This window comes from Lepidochelys kempii, chromosome 11, assembly GCF_965140285.1.
Source record: "Lepidochelys kempii isolate rLepKem1 chromosome 11, rLepKem1.hap1, whole genome shotgun sequence".
Taxonomy (NCBI): Eukaryota; Metazoa; Chordata; order Testudines; family Cheloniidae; genus Lepidochelys; species Lepidochelys kempii.
This window is the reverse complement of record NC_136390.1, coordinates 59,194,025-59,216,744: the sequence shown is the minus strand read 5'-3', so window position 1 is coordinate 59,216,744 and position 22,720 is coordinate 59,194,025. Positions and strand designations below refer to the sequence as shown.

General features: G+C 40.9%; 1 protein-coding gene across 17 annotated transcripts in view; it reads left to right on the top strand.

Annotated features, from left to right (window-relative positions):
* The window catches only part of HYCC2 (hyccin PI4KA lipid kinase complex subunit 2), a 98,165-nt gene that overhangs the window by 42,581 nt on the left and 32,864 nt on the right, over positions 1-22,720 (top strand). For all 17 annotated transcript variants that reach the window (XM_073306364.2, XM_073306362.2, XM_078848016.1 and 14 more), the window contains 4 exons: positions 9,728-9,907; positions 12,973-13,053; positions 15,965-16,080; positions 16,663-16,758. In XM_073306364.2, coding sequence (XP_073162465.1) covers positions 9,728-9,907; positions 12,973-13,053; positions 15,965-16,080; positions 16,663-16,758 — 473 coding nt within the window. The remainder of the gene's footprint in view (positions 1-9,727; positions 9,908-12,972; positions 13,054-15,964; positions 16,081-16,662; positions 16,759-22,720) is intronic.

Genomic DNA, 22,720 nt, shown 5'->3' with positions numbered 1-22,720 from the left:
TTATCTTCTCAGATACAGCCTCCAAGAGTGCCTGTGCTGTTTACTGGATTGAGTTTGAAGAAGTTCAGGTAATCCTTTCTAACAAGCAGCTTGATTTTAAAATGCTGCTTTGCTTTTCCCGTAGGACTAAAAGCTTATATACTGACCTCTCTTTTTTCCTCTCAGACTGGGAGGCTAGGAATTAATCTTGAAACTGTTGTAAATTGTAACAGTACTATTGCCTCTGCTGTCCCTCTCTGTCTTGCCATCTGTTTCTCTGAATGTTTCACCGGTTTTCCCTTACACTTTTTAGAAAAAAAGCATCTGATTGCACTGAGTAAAAGTTATCAAGAACCAAAACTTCAAAAGGAGAATCCATTTTAAGGGTCTGACTCTAATGTTGTATTATTGAAAATTGACTCATGTCTAAGTAAATTAGGGCTGTCAAGTGGTTAAAAAAATGAATCGCAATTAAACAATAGAATACCGTTTAAATATTTTTGGATGTTTTCGACATTTTCAAATATATTGATTTCAATTACAACACAGAATACAAAGTGTACAGTGCTCACTTTATATTTATTTTTGATCACAAATATTTGCTCTGTAAAAAACAAAAGAAATACTATTTTTCAATTCACCTAATACAAATACTGTAGTGCAATCTCTTTATCATGAAAGTACCAAAAAAAACCCCTGCATTCAAAAATAAAACAATGTAAAACGTTAGAGACTACAAGTCCAGTTCTACTTCTTGTTCAGCCAATCGCTAAGACAAACACGTTTTTTTTACACTTGCAGGAAATAATGCTGCCTGCTTCTTGTTTACAGTGTCATCTGAAAGTGAGACCAGGCATTTGCATGGTGCTGTTGTAGCCGGCATCGCAAGTTATTTATGTGCCAGATGCGCTAAAGATTCATGTCCCTTCATGCTTCAGCCACCATTCCAGAGGACATGCGTCCATGCTGATGACAGGTTCTGCTCAATAACAATCCAAAGCAGTGTGGACCTACGCATGTTCACTTTCATCAACTGAGTCAGATGCCACCTGCAGAAGGTTGATTTTTCTTGTTTGGTGGTTCAAGTTCTGTAGTTTCTGCATCAGTGTGTTGCTCTTTTAAAACTTCTGAAAGCATGCTCCATACCACATCCCTCTCAGATTTTGGAAGGCACTTCAAATTCTTAAACCTTGGGTCGAGCGCCATAGCTATCGTTAGAAATCTGATATTGGAACCTTCTTTGTGTTTGTCAAATCTGCACTGAAAGTGTTCTTAAATCAAACAACATATGCTGGATCATCATCTGAGACTATCATAACACAAAATATATGGCAGAATGCGGGTAAAGCCATAGAGCAGGAGACATACAATTCTCCAAGGAGTACAGTCACAAATTTAAAAAACACTTTTTTTTTTTTTTTTTTTTTTAAAACAAGCATCATCAACATGGAAGCGTGTCCTCTGGAATGGTGGTTGGAGCATGAAGAGGTATATGAATGTTTAGTATATCTGGCACGTAAATACCTTGCAGCGCCAGCTACAAAAGTGCCATGCGAACGCATGTTCTCACACTCGGGTGACATAAATAAGAAGCGGGCAGCATTATCTCCCGTAAATGTAAACAAACTTGTTTCTCTTAGCGATTGGCTGAACAAGAAATAGGATTGAGTGGACTTGCAGGCTCTAAAGTTTTACGTTGTTTTATTATGGAGTGCAGTTACATTAAAAAAAAATCTACATTTGTAAGTTGCACTTTCACGATAAAGAGATTGCACTACAGTAGTTGTATGAGGTGAATTGAAAATACTATTTATTTTGTTTGTCATTTTTACAGTGCAAATATTTGTAATATAAAGTGAGCACTGTACACTTTATATTCTGTGTTGTAATTGAAATCAAAATATTTGAAAATGTAGAAAAACATCCAAAACTATTATTTATTTCAATTAGTATTCTGTTGTTCAACAGTGCGATTAAAACTGATTCATCGCGATTAATTTTTTTTAATTGCGATTAATTTTTTTGAGTTAATTGCGTGAGTTAATGGCGGTTAATCGACAGCCCTAAAATAAATTTTAAAAAACCTAAATCCACTGCTATGGCTTCTGCCCAGGTATTGAGGAATACATGCATCTGAGATCAGAATCTGCTCCAAAAATGTCAGCTAAAATCTTCGCAAAAAGAAAAGGAGTACTTGTGGCACCTTAGAGACTAACCAATTTATTTGAGCATGAGCTTTCGTGAGCTACAGCTCACTTCATCAGATGTTTACCGTGGAAACTGCAGCAGACTTTATATACACACAGAAATCATGAAACAATACCTCCTCCCACCCCACTGTCCTGCTGGTAATAGCTTATCTAAAGTGATCAACAGGTGGGCCATTTCCAGCACAAATCCAGGTTTTCTCACCCTCCACCCCCCCACACAAATTCACTCTCCTGCTGGTGCTAGCCCATCCAAAGTGACAACTCTTTACATAATCAAGTGCTCGGCAGCTCTCCAACACGAGTTTCTACAAGCCATTACCCTATGATCCCACTGAGAGTTACCAAAAGCAACTACAGCATTTGCTCAAGAAACTTCCTGAAAAAGCACAAGATCAAATCCGCACAGACACACCCCTGGAACCCCGACCTGGGATATTCTATCTACTACCCAAGATCCATAAACCTGGAAATCCTGGGCGCCCCATCATCTCAGGCATTGGCACCCTGACAGCAGGATTGTCTGGCTATGTAGACTCCCTCCTCAGGCCCTACGCTACCAGCACTCCCAGCTACCTTCGAGACACCACTGACTTCCTGAGGAAACTTCAATCCATCGGTGATCTTCCTGATAACACCATCCTGGCTACTATGGATGTAGAAGCCCTCTACACCAACATTCCACACAAAGATGGACTACAAGCCGTCAAGAACACTATCCCCGATAATGTCACGGCTAACCTGGTGGCTGAACTTTGTGACTTTGTCCTTACCCATAACTATTTCACATTTGGGGACAATGTATACCTTCAGATCAGCGGCACTGCTATGGGTACCCGCATGGCCCCACAGTATGCCAACATTTTTATGGCTGATTTAGAACAACGCTTCCTCAGCTCTCGTCCCCTAAAGCCCCTACTCTACTTGCGCTATATTGATGACATCTTCATCATCTGGACCCATGGAAAAGAAGCCCTTGAGGAATTCCACCATGATTTCAACAATTTCCATCCCACCACCAACCTCAGCCTGGTCCAGTCCACACAAGAGATCCACTTCCTGGACACTACAGTGCTAATAAACAATGGCCACATAAACACCACCCTATACCGTAAACCTACTGACCGCTATTCCTACCTGCATGCCTCCAGCTTTCACCCTGACCACACCACACGATCCATCGTCTACAGCCAAGCTCTGCGATACAACCGCATTTGCTCCAACCCCTCAGACAGAGACAAACACCTACAAGATCTCTGTCAAGCTTTCTTACAACTACAATACCCACCTGCAGAAGTAAAGAAACAGATTGATAGAGCCAGAAGAGTTCCCAGAAGTTACCTACTACAGGACAGGCCTAACAAAGAAAATAACAGAACGCCACTAGCCGTCACCTTCAGCCCCCAACTAAAACCCCTCCAACGCATTATTAAGGATCTACAACCTATCCTAAAGGATGACCCAACACTCTCACAAGTCTTGGGAGACAGGCCAGTCCTTGCCTACAGACAGCCCCGCAACCTGAAGCAAATACTCACCAACAACCACATACCACACAACAGAACCACTAACCCAGGAACTTATCCTTGCAACAAAGCCCGTTGCCAATTGTGCCCACATATCTATTCAGGGGACACCATCACAGGGCCTAATAACATCAGCCACACTATCAGAGGCTCGTTCACCTGCACATCCACCAATGTGATCTATGCCATCATGTGCCAGCAATGCCCCTCTGCCATGTACATTGGTCAAACTGGACAGTCTCTACGTAAAAGAATAAATGGACACAAATCAGATGTCAAGAATTATAACATTCATAAACCAGTCGGAGAACACTTCAATCTCTCTGGTCACGCAATCACAGACATGAAGGTCGCTATCTTAAAACAAAAAAACTTCAAATCCAGACTCCAGCGAGAAACTGCTGAATTGGAATTCATTTGCAAATTGGATACTATTAATTTAGGCTTAAATAGAGACTGGGAGTGGCTAAGTCATTATGCAAGGTAGCCTGTTTCCTCTTGTTTTTTCCTACCCCCCCCCCCCCCCAGATGTTCTGGTTTAACTTGGATTTAAACCTGGAGAATGGTCAGTTTAGATGAGCTATTACCAGCAGGAGAGTGAGTTTGTGTGTGTATGGGGGTGGGGGGGATGTGAGAAAACCTTGATCTATGCAGGAAATAGCCCGACTTGATTATGTAAAGAGTTGTCACTTTGGATGGGCTAGCACCAGCAGGAGAGTGAATTTGTGTGGGGGGTGGAGGGTGAGAAAACCTGGATTTGTGCTGGAAATGGCCCACCTGTTGATCACTTTAGATAAGCTATTACCAGCAGGACAGTGGGGTGGGAGGAGGTATTGTTTCATGATTTCTGTATGTATATAAAGTCTGCTGCAGTTTCCACGGTAAACATCTGATGAAGTGAGCTGTAGCTCACGAAAGCTCATGCTCAAATAAATTGGTTAGTCTCTAAGGTGCCACAAGTACTCCTTTTCTTTTTGCGAATACAGACTAACACGGCTGTTCCTCTGAAACCAGCTAAAATCTTGACTTTCAAGGTGGCAAGACTCTCCTTAGCATATTTCTTCCAAGCTTATTCTACATAAGGGAAATATAAGAACACATTAGGCTCTTTTACAATGTTCAGTGCTGCACTAATACCGAGTTCTAGGAGGTAGGATCTTCATAGGACTGTAGGATTCTATGTTAGCAAGAGGATAAGTTTTTTGCTTGTAGACTTCTATTATTCTGCCATATGAGTAGTAAAAATCTGGTACAAGGAATTAGGGAATGTATTTCCTCATGAAGAGGGGTATATAAATTTTTACCATAACTCGAGCCTCATCATGGCTGCACCATTGTTTAAAATTATCTGAAACGATCTACCATCATAATTTGCTTTAAAAACAAATCTCTCGAAGACTGCTGGCTCCATAATAGGTTAACAAATACAACAGTATTGTCCTTCAGAGGTGTGTGTTTTATCAGCAGCTGTTCATCATGCTCAAAATGCTTGCTTTCCAGGGACAGCAGTTATACTGAGAAATTAATGTCAAGTAAAGTTAGTTTAATTTTGCAAAAGTATTAAATTCCCTCATGGGTCTTAATATAGTGAAAATATTGAGAAGGGCAGTATTCAAATAAAGTATTTAAATAAAGAGAGCAAAGAGTGTTCAGAAGTGGCTTATTTAATCAAATAATGTGTAAATGGTACACTTGATATTTTCCTTCCTTTTTAAAGGTACAATTTGTTCATTGACAGTTCACAATTTTTTTTTGTTTGATGGGTATGGAGCAGGTGCAAGACCAAGTAAATTAACGGAAATCCATATCTACTCCATGCAAAAAGTAACATTAATGCAGTGTTGAACTTGAGAAATCATATACTCAGACCAAGACATCCAGAGTTAACATTGAAAGCTCAGTCTTTAATTTTTTTTTTTAAAAAGCATATATCCAGTGTTTTCCCGTGTTCAAAGTGCTTTACAGACATTAACTGATTTCTTTTAACTTTCCCCATTTATGCTTATGCCTTAAAATAAGGTCATTCCTTCTATCATGATATAATACTGGAATTTCTTATGTAACCTTATCTTGTATAGTACACGCAGTCATGCATATGCAGCTTTAAGATTTGTCCTGATTGTTAAGAGTCAGTGAGATCTACAAAATGAACAAACTTCCTTAAAACGTGGTTTGTGTTGTACACTGCTCTGAGATGTAAAAAATTAAACCAAGATATGAAAACTGCACTGTTATGTAACTTACTGTAGTTTGTATAAGAAATTCCGTTTTGTATTACGGTATGTATTGTGTTAGCTGACTTTTATGTAGATATAAAAGTCCTTTTGTTAAGTCATGAGGAAAAGAGGATGGTTATTGGTTTGGTATAGCCTTAACTGTGCATTTCTTGACTGAGTGCTTGATTTTGCAACCTTTTTTTAATTTGGGTGGCAGGAAGGACATGGAATATTTAATTTAAAAAAAGATAAAAATAACTCTTGTAAATAGAACTTATAAATTCCATAATTTGGAACTCTTTGGCTTGTTGCCTCTGGAACCTATCAGCCTTGGACTGAGGTCTCCTGGTATCCAGTCAGATATCCTCTCTAAATACTTCTACCAAATGTTCCACTTCCCCATCTTACCCATTTCTTTTGAACTTTTTTACTCTGCGGGCTTGTCTTCATTGCTGAGAGCGAGGCTGCTGCAATCCATGCAGTGGGTGTTGATTTAGCAGGTCTAATGAAGACCCGCTAAATCGATAGCAGAGCGCTCTCTGGTTGACCTTGGTATTCCAGTGCCCCGAGAAGATTAAGATAAATTGACTGGAGAGCGTCTCCCGTCAATGCAGCTCAGTGAAGACACCGGGGTAAGTCAGCCTAAGCCACATTATTCACACAGGTGGAGTAGCGTAACTTAGGTCACCTTACCCGGGTAGTGAAGACAAGCCCATAGACTCTAATCATCTCATTGCAGACTCCGTGGGAAGCAGACTAGCTAAGGCACAAAGAGAGATGTTTGTTCTGCCATTCCCCCTGTATTGTAAGCTATAGATCAGTCAAAGAAAAGTAATTGAAAATCCTGCTGCAGGTTGATTTTTCTCATGCTCATAACTTTACAATCATCTAGGTTTCAAGTACTTCATCGCAATGACCATGTCTTCATATTGGTCTATAAAGCACACTAATAATGCTATAACAGCTACTTACAAGAGATTTGCAAAATGAAGCCCAGTTTGAACTAAATTGTTCAGCCATTGTTAAGTTTTGTGTGCACAAATTTCTGACTGCAACGTGTAGGAATTGAAGGATTTTTAAAATGCTATTTATTTATTTATATATGCAGAACACAATTGAGTGGATTTTGCTGAATCTTCCCAAAGTATCTAGCCTCTGGAATGAGACCAAGCATGTAAAAACTTCAACCTGAAACAAAACTAAAAAGTTGATAATGGAAGATGCATTTCAACCGGTCACTTCTTTGCCTGGGCACATATGACTTCTGTTACAATCAGTGGGATTTTTTCCATTAATTTGAATGGGACTTGGTTCAGGCTCAATCCGATTTCAAATAGAAAACAACCTATAACATAATAAAAATACTGTTTATAGCAGTGTTTATATCTAGTTTCTTTTGGCATTTGCATACCTCTCATCCCCTGAATATGTGCCCATATACTTTAATCTCTCGGGGATCTATTTTTGCAGAGTTTTTTTCTGAAGAAGCCTCCTGTTATGTTATTTTTAAAAAGAGAACCAATAAAGGCGATCTCTACAATATTTATCTTTATTATTTACTGTTTTATTTTTTGAGCATCTGAAAATATGGTAGGCATTTGACAAGACAAATAAAGAGAACAGTCCCTGCCCTGCAGATTTTTGCATTCACTGTAACAGATGGTGGTGTTAGTGTTTCTTGTAGATAGGAGTTTGCATTAAGTAAATATTAATTAAAACAGGATTCATATTTAATATTTGTGCAGCACTTTGAACATGTAATGTGCTATATGTGCTAAGTATTATAGTAAATATGCTAAATAGAATAACTGGATATTCAACCATGTTGAACAAGGCTGTTTTTCCATCAAGGGGATCGGATGGTTTGACTGGCTTGTGATGCCATGAAAACCCCAAGTTAAATAGGAGAGTCTTGAGGTGCTCTGCTTTCTTGCTTATATTTCTTACATTTATTGTTAAATCCCTGTATTTTATTTCAAACTACAAGATTGTTTTCTACTAACCTTTTCCTGCTGCACAGTCTTCCCCATCCTTTGTTTAGTCTCTTGCTTTAGTTATAAAAAGTCTTTTCATTCAGTGTGACTAAGCCGTCAGCCAGAAACCTTGTTACACAAGGTGCTTGTATCAGATCCTTGTATAATAAGGGTTCTGACTGATGTTCTAAATGGATGTGATGTCACAGTTTATGTAATCAACTAATGGTTTAAGAAATGGTACGTTTACCATCCATACTGTATTGTATGCTAAAAATGAAACTAATGATTAACCTCACCTTTCTGTTGGAAAAAATGTAGCAGTTACTCTTAAGACAATAATGGCCTGGGGTTGTATTGAATTAATTTTTAGTGTCACTGAGATTTTTAGTTGTGTAAAGGCATTTAAATCTGTGCATGTGTATATGAATATATATTTACATAGCAATACAGAGGTTTACTTCCATGCAAATTTGTTGTATGTGCAAACTAAGCACTTAGAATGAGAGAGAAATAAAATAAGTTTTCTGAAGTTGGTAAGACATGGGTTTTTCATGTCATACAAAAAGTGATCATATGATTTGATGTAAAGACTCTTGTGTTTCTCCCTGTCCTGAAGAAATACAAGTAAGAGATAATAAGGAGTGTTTTCTGATTAGAAAAGGGGACTTTTAGTTAGGAGAGTCTGGGCTCTGTGCTTAGATTCTTCCAATAACTTACTATGTGACCTTGGTCTGGTCAAGTAGTGTGTCGTGTCTGTTGCCTTCATCTGTTTATCATCTGTGTGCCTCAGATTTCTGTCACTGGATAAAAAGTTTCCGTCACTTCCAAAACTTTTGAGTGTCTTGTAGACACTGATCTAAGACCTGCACCAAATCCTATTGGGAATCTGGCCATTGACTTTAGTTGGGGTTTAGATGAAGCCCGTAGGTTTTTTTTTTGTTTTCTGCACTGTGAGTTGAGCACATTTCCCAGACACATATGGTACGTCTGTTCACCAGGAAAGAAAGTTAAGATATATGTGCTTTCATTGGGTCTCTGCAAGGTGGAGACTTGGGTTCAAATCTTAATTTAGGTTACAAGTGAAAAGGAATTATTCACCATTTTGTGCACATCACAAAACTGCCAGTTTGGCACAATTGGCTATTGGAACGCAGGGGTTTTTGTGGGTCCATACTGAGTTGAATTGATAAGGGCCTCGGGGAATCTTGGCTACTTGCATTTAATCTAGCTCTAGTTAGTGCTAGTAAGCCTTCCAGTTTGAGGGGAACCAAATTCAATCAAGAGTGTTAAAAAAATTAGTTTGCCCACCACTGACCAAAAATGCCCCCCCTTCTTGTTTGTAAACAAACAAAAATCTAAGGTAAAGGGTTAATTCACTCTCTACCCTTATACTGGATATAGACTTATTTCACTAGTAAGTATTTCTTTTTCCACACCTGAGATTTTTCTAAAGCATTGGGGTTGCAACATGAACATACTTTATGGTCTGCACAGCTCAAATCATCTCACTGGTAAATGAATTTGGTGCTTATAAAAAGGTGTCGTATTGACAGTTGGAAAATGAAACTCTGCCACAGATCAGGTACACTAAGGGCCATGGTAGTGCGAACTTCATCACAATCCTCACCAATGTACCTCAGTCCCATTCTTGAAGACAATGTTTAGCAGGGAGCGGGTAACTTAGTCTCCATGCCCATTCAATATCTGGCATCTCTAAGGTTGCCAACAACGATGCCAGTTTTGCCAGTTGTGGTGGTTTTATTTGTGCATTTTTTTAGTACACAAGATTATTGGCATTTGAGCTGTTTTGTCTCTTTCTATAGCTCCTGGAACCTGTCTGCCACCAGCTCTTTGAACTCTACCGTAGTTCTGAAGTTCGACTCAAGAGGTTCACGCTGCAGTTCCTGCCAGAATTGATCTGGGTTTATCTGCGTCTTACTGCCAGCAGGGACAGACAGAGTAACGGTTGCATTGAAGCACTGCTTCTTGGGATTTACAATTTGGTAAGTGAGATAAGGAGGGATGGGTGTGAAGAGCTTTAAGATAATCAGTGAGCAGTAGAAATAAAGTAAGGCACGGAATATCAACAGAGCAGAATATGAAAAATGCTAATGAGTTAATGCAGTTACATTTAAGTATGTTTAACCTAGAGGAAAGCATAACTTAATGAGTGTTCAGAAAAAACATGTTTTTAGAAGCATCTTTGGTAGCTTGTAAATCAGATTTACTGCCTCAGCGCAGCACCAAACATATTATGGTTAATGTTAATTTAATTTTTTAATTAAGATTTTTTGTTGCCCTGTATACTGTGCTTGTTAAAAGAATTTAGTAAGGCTGTATAAATATCTAAAGAGTTGAAATTTGCTGATAGCCTGGACTGAACAATATGCTTGTTCAGTCTTTCCATATTGGGCTTCTCCTATTTAGTTACTCAGAATGACCTTTTAAGGTGAAGAATTGAGGCTAAAGTAACATTCAGTCACAAGTTGTGCATGGGTGGGAAATATCTTTTGGCTGGGACTATAAAAAAAAAATCATAATAATAATAAATGTTGTTCACTGTAGACTCCAAAATTTGGCTGTCAAAAACTTAGGGATGATTTCAGGCTGTCAAAAATAGTATTCTGTCAGGGACATTAAATTATGTGTATCATACAAATTTATATTCTTAATTTTTATGCCAATATGCCATGGCTGGTAAATTATCAATATTGTTAGGCTGTGCCCTTTCTTGTAATGAGAATTTCAATTTTACATCGCTTTAAAGCATAAATTGTCCTAAAATATTTTCCTTCTCTGTTCCTTTATAACAAGTTTTCTTTTAAGCAGTGTGTTAGAGTTAGCATAGAGCGCTTTATGTTCATATTCCTGGTAAGTGAGACATGGAGCCAAATTCTGATCTCAGTGACATTTGTAAATCCACACTGACTCCAATAAAGTCAAGTTACTCTGGATTTATGCTGGTGTAAGCAATATCAGAATCTGGTACTAGCTTTTGACTTTTATCTGCTGGGCTGAAGTAGGTTGTAAGCATCTGTCATTGGCTTCAGCGTTCATCAGGGCACTTTAGCTGGTCCTTCTGGATCTCATGTCGGCTGCATAAGCACAGCAGCTAATACTGCTACATTCTCTCCAAACTGAAATGGAAGGAAGCCCTTGTGAAATGGGGAGTGACTCAACAACACTTTTCTCTAGCTGCAGATATAGGTATCTTGGCACCCCCCTGCAGATGTCAATAAGAACCTAGAGCAGTGATTCTCAACCTGTTAATCATTGTGGGCCACAATGAGTTACCTGAGCTGCAGGCTGAGAACCACAGCACCTCCCAAATCCTCCCTCACCACTACTATGCCCAGTGCCCCAGCCCATAGACCCCTCCACAGAGTGGGGCTAGGAGCGGAGCCCCAATGGCTGGACTCTGTTGTGTGGGGCCGGGCGACAGTCCCTACCCTGCTGCAAACTGTGACCCCTATCATGCGGGGCAGGCCAGCAGCCTCAACCCCAGACGTTGCTGAGTGAGGCTGGGTGGCAGCCCCGACCCCAGCCCTGGACCCTGCTGTGTGGGGCCCAAGCAGCAGACCTGACCATGAAGCTGGACCCCATTGTGCAGGGCCGGGTGGCAACCCCAACCCGACCCCACTGCCGACCCTGACCCCTGTTGTGTAGGGCCGGGCGGCAGCCTCGACCCCAGACCCTGCCGCAGGGGCTAAGCAGTGACCCCGACCCTGGACCCTGCTGCAAGCCCCTGCCACTCTTTAGCACACAGCTGGGTGCTAATTGGGCCGCAGGTTGAGAACCACTGAGCTAGAGGGTAATATTTCTGATATCTTCTCTGTGAAAAATTCTTAGGTTTATGTTAAAGAAAAATCCTTCCTTATCTTTTTTACTGTTTTGGTTTTTAGAGTGAAAAAGTGCTTGAGAAACTAATTAAATCTAGACCAGAGGTGGGCAAACTACGACCCGCGGGCCACATCCTGACTTCCCCCCCGGATGGGGCAGGGGTCCCAGGGGGCAAGTCAGGAATGAGAGGGGGGGTTGGATGGAGCAGCAGGGAGCAGTCAGGGGTGGGGGGTCCGGGGGTGGTCAGGGGACAGGGAGCAGGGGGTGGTGGATGGGGTAGGAGTCCCGGGGAGCAGTCAGGGGGTGAGAAGCCGGGGCGGGGGTTGGATAGGAGGTGGGGGCAGGGCCACGCCTGGCTGTTTGCGGGGAGACAGCCTCCCCTAACTGGCCCTCCATACAATTTTGGAAACCCGATGTGGCCCTCAGGTCAAAAAGTTTGCCTGCCCTGATCTAGACAGACAACAGCTTTATCAATGGAGCCAACTCTAGTTTCCACACTGTTCCTTGAAGCTAAGTGGAGGTGATACACGGCCTTCAGCTGATTGTCACTGAAACTAGAGTGACTCATACTCTGTGTGTTAGAAATTTTACTGGTAGAACGTGAAAAGATGGAATTTGCTGACTCTGGCATATTTTTATAGGATTACTTCTAATAAATCATAAATGTTATGCTATAACACAAGCACACCATAGGCAAATGCAACTTTTATTGATGTGAAAGCTGTATTCAGAATATCTATATATCCTTTACTGCTTTGCCACAGTACTTGCAGAAATCAGTCCCCACATTTTCATCTTTTCCCTTTGATGGGTTTATCAAGAGACATTACCAATTGCTAGCAAATGACTCATCTGCAGTAATACATATATATTCCTTTGGCCCTTCAGCATCAGTCTTGTTTCACTATGTAATTCTATGATTTATAAATTAGAGATGAGGCTAGAAAAATCTTTTAATTCTTTCTTAAAGGTCTGAGAAAGCCGTGGTCACAAAAAGAACAAATACTCTTCTGTGAATTTTCTTAAACCCTGATTTTGCAAAGCAATCTACTATAATGGAGGCAGTCCAATTGACTTTATGCCTGTGCACAGTGCCACTAAAGGCCTGTGCAGATGAATCAGTTTGCAAGATCGGGGCCTTATTTTATGATTTTTCATTTTTATGTCTGTGTGGTATAATCACAAGAGTCCAAAAACCAGTTCCCTCGTGTCTCTTTCTCTGCTGTAGGAAATTGCTGACAAAGATGGGAACAACAAAGTTTTATCTTTCACCATCCCTTCTTTATCTAAGCCCTCAATATACCATGAGGTAAGAGTGCAACTGTGGTGGTAAATTGGAACTGGGTCCAATAAGAACTAAAATTGGATCCATTCAATGCTAGAGGTAAACATTCTGTATGCATCTTCCTTCATTGAACTTTCAAGGGTAAATTCTTGCAACAGTGTAATTTAATCCAATAGAAGTAACAAAAGATGGGGAAGGTAAGTCCTGAAGGGAATAATGAAATACTTCCATCTGATATGTTATGTTTTGTTCTTTGTTTTCAGTTTTTCATTGATTTATAGATTCCCATCCTTTCACATGTCTACTGCTTGGATGCTGTTAGCATATTTAAAGCATGGTTCTGCCTTATCAAATACCGAAACAAATGATCCAAAAATTAAACTACATTGTTCTGCTGTATGTACTATTTATCTGTTTAAAAATCCTTGTTTGCCCAACTCCAGCTTGTTCCTGTGTTTTAGTGCTACCATACCTTTGTCTCCAGCAAGATTACCAGTTGAATTTTCTGTACTGTAGTTGATGAGCAGGGAGCACTAAACATGTTCCAAAAATGCTGCATTGTGGTGGGAGCTTTGGGAATGTGGAGGAAAGTGGAAACTGAAGAACTTTGATCCCATACTATGACTCATGAGCTGATTTGTAGTGGCCTGCAGCACACAATGTGCATGTATAAGCCCTTATTTAATAGCGTTTTCCTTAGAATTAGTTTCAAGTGGATTTTAATTTATTTGGCTCTCTTTTTATATTAAATGTGTCTTACTAAGATATTACTAGTGAAATCCTGGTCCCACTGAAGTCAGTAGCAAAACTCCCAGTGACCTGAATACGAATAGGATTCCACTCTAGGATTTTTTGCCAATAGTGGCTGTTCTTCAGGGTTGGAGGTAGAATCAAACATTTCTTAGTAAATAGCTATGTCAAGGACATAAAGCAGTTGTAAGTTATTTCCTTCTAGTTTTCCCCTTATGTGTAAAAATGGACGCAGTCCTCTTCTAATTCATAGCTCTTTGCAGTCTAAAATATATCTGAATAACAATCAAAAGTTTCAGCGCTATTACATCTGTCATTGTATAAATTACTAATGTGTGAGGTGAAAGGTGCAATGTATTACTGCACTGGGCTTCTGCTTCTGAAAACTGGGTTTAAATCCTGCATAGACTAATGTAAAAGTGAATTTGTGGTTTCAGTCTAGTCCCTAGCAGATGTGCGGCCACATCACAGAACCACTGTAAATGAACATAGGTTTTGATTTTCACATGAGACACCCAGGATTTAAATAGAGGATGTTGCAGGTCAGTATTGAGGTGTGTTGTTGCATCTGGAACTATGTAGAGCAGAAGTTCTCAAACTTTTTCTAAACACTGGACCCCTTCTTACCAGAGCAGCAGTTCTCAAACTGTGAGTCGGGACCCCAAAGTGGGTCGCAACCCTGTTTTAATGGGGTCGCCAGGGCTGACATTAGACTTTCTGGGGCCTGGGGCTGAAGCCGAATTCAGAGCCCCACCACCTAGAGCTGAAGCCAAAACCCGAGGGCTTCAGCCCTGGGTGGCAAGACTCAGGTTACAGCCTCCCTGCCCAAGGCTGAAGCCCTCAAGCTTTGGCTTCGTCCCCTGCCTCCTCCGGGTGTCGGGGCTCAGACTTTAGGTTTGGCCCCTATGCCCGGGGCAGTGGGGTTCAGGTTTCGGTCCCCCTGCCTGGGGTCATGTAGTAATTTTTGTTGTCCGAAGGGGGTCACGATGCAATGAAGTTTGAGAAACCCTGTATTAGAGGAATTGCTTGTGAACTATGTGCTCCGTTTATTTGCCGTGTTTGGAAACAACCTTTCGTCCCATTTGCAATCCCATAATATCCCTAAGGCAATGACAGCAATTTCTAACATGGAAAAGTGATGACTGACAGTGTGTTAATACAGTTCAACAACTGGAAACAAGAGAGAGCCAGTACCATATAACCCTTCATCTTCTAGCATTTGCAGTGCTTGCTGAGTCACCTGACGGTAGCTTAGGCCCCATCACAGAACGAAGGGAACTAAGGCCACCATGAAGTCTGGTTAGTTGAACTCATCGACAGCATGCACTATTGACTGACGGAGACCACATTAACTAAGTGGGTTGGCACACAGACCCCATCCCTGTATAGGGGCTGGCTGCAGCATACTTCATATGACCAGCCAGCTTGTTATAGACCACTAGCACATGCTTCACAGACAACAATTGGACATCTATTGATGTCAGGCAAGTTTCACAGCACATACCCCCACTATTTCCCCATTTTCATGTGGCACCAGATATACCTCAGTCCCACAAATCAGTGTCCATTAAGTTCTCTAAACAAAATGAAGGGCCTTGATATACCACAGTGTATGTAGTATTAGTGGGTGTTTTGTGACTCGTGCTCTATGCGTTGAGCTGAAAGTATGGCTCTTGGGTGTTGATTTGTGCATGCTAGTTGCATGTAGTTGAAACCGAATTATTCTGCTGCTTTTGTCATTTTGTGGGGGACATAGTCAACTTGAAATTTTAAAATGTGAGTTAAAATATTCCTCCTGATTTTCCCTGTCACTGTGTCTTGGTTTTGCAATCCTATTTTTTTAATGCTTTCTCTCCTATTATTGCCTGAAACAATATGGGAAACTGACTAGGCACAAAATATAGAAGGTAACGAAAATGAAATGTTATTTCTCTAATCTTTCAGTGCTGGTATACTGAATTTTTATTAAAACAAGCGGCGCTTATGTAAATCATTTCAGACACAAGTATGATTGGTTTAAGGTGACTGTGTCCCTTTGGAATATTTTAGGAATAATCTGTAGCAGTTTTACAGATTACCACAAGAGAGTAGAAGAACCTTTTTCTAGATAAAATTTCATGCATTTTGGATCCTTTCTATGCTAGCATTTCCTGTTTTTATTTTCCCCATTCCTTTCCCACCCAAGCCTTCTACGATTGGATCCATGGCTTTGACTGAGGGAGCTCTATGTCAACATGACCTCATCAGGGTGGTTTATAGTGATCTTCATCCTCAGAGAGAAACCTTCACTGCACAGAACAGGTGAGTAGTCAAGTTGTAGATATTTCATTAGTCTGAAGCATAAAACAATGTTAGGTCAATAGACCTGTATATAGCGAGTACTTTACCTATCTGGCTCTTCTCTTACAATTTAGAGCTTGTAAGTCTGTTACTAATTCATTAGATATAAATAATTTCTCCATCGGATCCATTTCTGCCAGTGGTGTCTCCAAGCAGTCTGGAAGGCTGATTGGCAGACATAGACACTAGGTTAAAATAGTTTATGGGAAATGCAAACTTTTCCTATACTATGTCTGTCTTCAATCATATATTCTAAAATAGCTTGTTGCTTTATTCGTCTATACAATGCAGTGGCATTAGGATAGTAATCTGTTACATCTCATGCCTTTTAAAGTATTTAATATTTAATATTAATATTTAAGATTGACTATTTCTAGTCAGTGAATTCAAATGGAAGAGCGATAGCTATTGGCTGATGTACTGTATTTCTGATGCCATCTTGTCCTGCGAGTGAACCATTAACAATGTTTAAGTTCTTCTGGTGGACTATTAAAATCTGAATCCATGTATTTTCTTTTGTCTCATGTTCTTGTCTGTCTTCAGGTTTGAGGTGCTTGGCTTTCTCATGCTGTGCTACAACTCTGCTATTGTCTACATGCCTGCCTCCTCCTATCAGTCACTTTGCAGGATGGGTTCCAGGTGAGGATTTCATGCTTAAGGAACATTTCTAGAGTTATAAATATGCAAAGGAAGCTAATGGATTTACTCATTCCCCTCTGGTAACTTGACAGATCATAATTTAATTAGAAACTTAATGCTGTTCTTGCATACGAAAACAATGCATTGATTGTATATCAATTGCATTTGCTTTAGTTCTAGGTTTTGTTTTGTGGAACATTAATAGTAAAAACTGTAGTGTGTCAAGACCTGCAGTAAATGCAAATCAACCTGCATCTGTTTATAGTGACCCAAAAATAGGTGTACCAACTATTTCCTCTGTTTCTGAATATTAGTTGAATTTACTTTTGAGTTGCTTTGGATGACTGACTTGAACAGCATTTTGACAGTTTGTTTCATAACAACACCACGCTTGGAGAAATTGTGCCATCATTTCTCATTCTTTATACCCATCCTTTCCATGACCTCTTGCTTGAGTAGTATTTAAAACAGCTTTTTGAAATAAAGCCCTTCTTTTTGTTCTAGAATCTTAAATATCTGTGATCCCCCCACCCCATCATCTCCTTTGTGCCAGCTTGTTATGCTAAAACAAACAGGCCACGGGTGGCTAAACTTTCTTTAAAATACATACTCATGAAGCAGCAGAATCCTTTTCTCTGTGTTTTTGCTATGCCTTGTCAGCTTCAGCAGTGTATTTCTTGTAAATTGCTGACAAGCATTATACACCATGCAGATATTGTTTTCCCCAGTGTACAGCAGGATCAAAATAGCTTCTATCAGCTTCTACTCTATTAGAACACAATACATACTCCCACCAAGGGTTCTTGTCAGAAGCTGGGAATGGGTGACAGGGGATGGATCATTTGATAATTCCCTCTGGGTACCTGGCATTGGCCACTGTCGGAAGACAGGATACTAGGCTAGATGGACCTTTGGTCTGACCCAGTATGGTCGTTCTTATGTTCCTATTCTAGTCTTTTTTTTTTTTAGTTGTTGTTTCTACAATTTCTTTGTTCCTGAATCTCACAGAATGGAGTTTTTCCTTGATATACTTCTGTCACCTTCAGTTGAGTTATACCACGGCTGAGTTTGGCCAAGTGTACTATACTTCTTTATATTTGAAATGTTTCCTTTCTTCAGATATAGAGTGGAATAAAACCTATAACAATGGACTGAATTTTAACACTGAATAATTTCACTATGGAAAATGGTTCCCCGTAACTGGAATAGTAATTTGCACATTTTGAAATAGTTTGAAAATTTTATTCAGTTTCACCATAAACTGAGCTTCCCTGCATCCAAGTTCTACTATATATACACTTCACACATTTGTGGAGAGCCTCCAAACTCCTGTTCACCCATGCACCACCTTCTCCCTGTCTCTTCCTGCCCCCCTCAAAAAAACCCCTAGCTTCTGGATTGATGCCTACAAGAAGTGAGCTAAAAATAGTCATGTGGCTATCAAGGTATGCAAATCAGTAATTGTGTAAATTGTTGTTCTCTTATCTTAGCTCACCCTTTCCCACCTTGTTCTGTTTGTTTGCTACCCCCACTTCTTTTATCATAATTTATCATCTGGATTTTAGACATCTGTGGCAGGAATCTGAGTTTTACTTCTTCTATAAAGTGCCTAGTACACTTCTGTATAAATAATAAATAATGCTTACCTCTAAGCCTTCTGATTTTTTCTTTCAGTATATGTAACTAGTTTTGAAATGATATTCTGTCCCCTACACCACAAAAATCACTTGTATACATATTTGAAGTAAGTGATCCTAAAACTGATTGTTATATCACCCCATCCAGAATGGCTCTTTTTCATTGGCACCTTCTGTTTCCTGTCCTTAAACCAATTTTGTGATCTCCTGTCTCATACTTTCTTTCTAACTTTGTAAGTCACTCTGTTCTGTGGTACATTATTAAAGTGTATTATGAAATTTAGGTAAATCATGTCCACTCTTTCATCTTGTGCAACAATGCAAGTAATGTGCAGAAATTTGTCAGGCCTGATTTTCCACTTATAAATCAGTGAAAGTGTTTTCTTAATGTTCCTTGATTTAGAATTTGTTAATATGTAGAAATGTACCATATTTCTTCAAATTTCAGTGTTCAACTACAAACCTAAAACGTCTTATAAAATCCCAGAGTACCACAATAACACAAACTTGCCTTTGAAAAACATCTCAGAAGGTTTTTGTTATGAAACGTATGAATTGCTACCTTACAAATGTTCCATTACTGCCATTTTGTTGCCGAGTCAACCAGTTTTGTGAGATCCCTTTGTAACTTTCGGAAGTGTGCTTTGGACTTAACTATCTTGAGTAGTTTTGTATCCTCTGCAAATTTTGCCATCTCACTGTTTACCCCTTTTTCCAGATCATTTGTGAATATGTTGAACAGTACTGGTCCCAGTAGCGACTCCTGAGGGATACCAATATTTATCTCTCTCCATTCTGAAAACTGACCATTTATTCCTACCCTTTGTTTCCTATCTCTTAACCAGTTACTGATCCAGGAGAGGACCTTCCCTCTTATCCCGTGACAGCTTACTTTTCTTAAGAGCCTTTGGTGAGGGACCTTGTCAAAGGCTTTCTGAAAATCTAAGCACACCATATCCACTGGATCATCTTTGTCCAGATGCTTGTTGATCTCCTCAAAGAATTCTAATAGATTGGTGAGGCATGACTTTCCTTTACAAAAACCATGTTGACTCTTCCCCAACAAATCGTGTTCATCTATGTGTCTGATAATTATGTTCTTCACTATAGTTTCAAGTTCTTCTTCTTCTTCTTTGAGTAGTGTCCCGATGGGTGCTCCACTGCAGGTGTGCTTACACTCCACGTGTCTTCGGAGATTTTTGGTGGGTCTTTTTGGCCCATGCATGCATCCTACACATCCTTTTGCCCCACACTGAGAACATATAAGTGGGTTAACTGTCCTCCATTCCTTCTCAACCACCTTGGTCTGAGATGGAGCATTAGAGTGTCCACTTTGCTATTAAAAGCTTGTTCTGTAGTCTAATATTTTCTTTTCCTTTTCTTTAATGTATTATATTTAGTTGATTTTGTAAAGGGGCCTGGTTTATAATCTTTCCCCAAGGCGGGGGGGACGAGGGACCTTTTTTTGTCCCAAGATCCCTGTCATCCCAGGATATGCCAGGATCTCTGAGTTTCAAACGCTGCCTCAATTGCTGGGAAGCTTTCCTGGTCAGTGTCAGGCTTTCCCAGCATATCTGCTGTTTGGGGGATGGGGGATGCATATCCCTTTAAAAGCAGAGTCAGGTAGAAAAGAGAGATAAAATTTAAGCTCTTAATGATGGAGCGTTCTCTCCATCTGGCCTCGGATCCAGGCCAGGAGACTGTGACAGAATATACCCCTAAACTCTGAGGAGACAGAGGCTAAGACTGCATGGGAGAGCTCATGTCCTGCTCTGGGTACCGCTGAGGCTCCACACTCTGTTGGTACCAACTCTGGACCTGGGGCTCTGGGCTTCTCTAAGACCGAAGGTGCCAAATATACCTCAGTACCGCAAACCTCCTTCACGCTGTAGAAGCAGGACGCCACGGCGAATAAGCCTAAGCAGTGTGCGTCTAGGACTGCTGCTCATTCCATTTCTACAGCAAGATCATAGACTATCCTGGCTCCAGATCTCCGGGTTCCCAAGAGAGGTCCAAAACACCGTCAAAAACTTTTCCTTTGATGGGTCAAAACATTTTGCTGAATCCGCTGATGAATTTTTGCATCTCTTAAAGGATTCCCGGGCCACTTTATGGTCCCTTGGGATTTATGCACCTGCAAGAAAACAAAAGCTTAGCAGATTCCAAATGGTGCACAGATCCCGTCCTCAGCCATTTTCAGGATTTCAAAGACCCATTGAGCTGCCCAGAGGGAAGCCAAGGTTTCATAGACCATCCATTCATGTGCGTCCATCACTTAGCCTTCATCGTCATCAAAGTGACAGTTCTGGCAGATTGATCAAGGGTCTGGAACAACCCCAAACTACCAACGTGCAAGCTACACCATTCTACCTGTTCCCGCCCCTCCTCCCTGTAGCCAGACAGCCAGCCCCCCCACCCCCCTCAGATCAGCATTGCTGGAAACACAGGAGGAAGCCGGAACAGGGCACTTAACATATATTCCAGCACAGCCTTTGAAGCTGTGAAAGCACAGGTGTGCTGCTACAATGTGCCTCTGGGAACAGATACAACGATTAAGCTCACAGCAGGCAGAGGCCCTGTGACAGACATGGCTCTTAGCCCCTACTAAACAGCGTGATGCACACACACCAACATCCTAGGTGGGAAAATATTTACCCTGATAAAAGAAAGGTCCAGTAGTCGACACTTATTGTTTCTCTCCCTTGCAAGTGTAAACTACTCTTGCGAAAGCTGGCATCACCCAGACAGACCAGCCTCAATTTGGCATAAGAAAGGAGAAAGAGAATAAAGGAGTACAGAGGTATAAGTAGGGGACCTACAGCACCATGATTTTTGAGTGCTTTTCACTATCTATCTGCTGGTCAGATAAGTGACAGCCTCCCAAGGCTTCTGCAGCTAAGAGGGTCCCTAAGCCTTGTCCCTTATTCATCTTTCTGCGGAATTGAGTGACCGATCCTGGCTTGGCACCGCTGGAATCGAGAGATGCAAGGAGGGTAAGAAGCACCCACACCTGATCTCCTGTCTTTAGTGTACACATATTTTGAAATAGAGCTCTATACTTTGTTTTCTTTCTTTGGGATTGTGGCTTCAGTTTTGTAACTTGTTTGTGTGTGTAACATCTCCACATTTAAATAAGTAGGCACTAGCAATTTTGTAACCGCATGATTAGAATCTAGCTTAATAAATTTTGGTAACCATTTGTGCATAAGCCTGACTTGTTTTCTCTGGTTTACTGTAAAGCAGCCAACACAATTAAAGAACCTCAGCCGTTTTGGCTCTAAAGCCTGGCCATTAGGTGAGAGTACTAAGAGCCTAGCGTTGAGTTGTGCTGCCTCCACGGGGCAAACTCTTGGGGCACCTGTCAGTCAATCCTGGCTGCCCGCTGCGAAGGAGCTCTGAGCTCTAGCAGTTAAAGTCATGGGGCTGGAGAGGCTCTTAGTGCTGCCATTGGGGCACCTGTCAGTCAGTATTGACTGCCCGCTGCGAAGGAGCTCTGAGTTCTAGCAGTTAAAGTCACGGGTGGTTAGGACCTTGGGGCATCTGTCAGCCTAGCCCGGGCTGCCCGCCGCGAAGGGACAGTGCGTCCTAGCGGTTAAAGTCACGGATGGTATAAACAGGCATAGCTGGCACCTCACCAAACATCCTTGGCCGTCGGCTAACACTCCCCTCTTTGGAAATAGTCTCTTCTACTTTCAGCCCGCATGGGATCAGATCACATCCGACACACTGGTGTTGGAAATTACATAATCCATCCATTTTACCTCTCTCCCCACTATCCACCCTCTTCTCTGTCCCTTTTCTGGGACCCTTCTCATGAGCTCTTGCTAGAACAGGAAATCAACTCCCTTCTATGTATAGGAGCCATAGAAACAGTTCCAGCTCAATGCTGGGGGAGGTGTTTTTCTGGTCCCAAAAACGAATGAGGTATGGAGAGCAATTCTAGATCTAAGACTCCTAAAAATGGCTTTGTGAAAACACAAAAATTCAGGATGGGTGACTCTCTTGCAGCTAAAATTCCTTCATTAGAATTAGGAAATTGGACACCTGTTATGTGGCAATTCATCCTTTCTCACAAGTGTCTACTCAAGGGCCAATCTGACAAAGAGCTTTTCTTAGCCACCAAGACATCATTGTCCCTGTTTCGCAGACTACGTTTGTATCTCATCATCAAGAAATTAATTTTGAGCCCTGTGCAAAGGATAGAATTCATAGAGGCTTCCTTAGACAAAGTGTCAGCCAAAGCTTAGCTTCCCATGGACAGGTTGAACAAACCTCAGCTCAAAAATTCAAGTCAGTCCCCAGCCTTCAACAAAAACTTGCCTTCA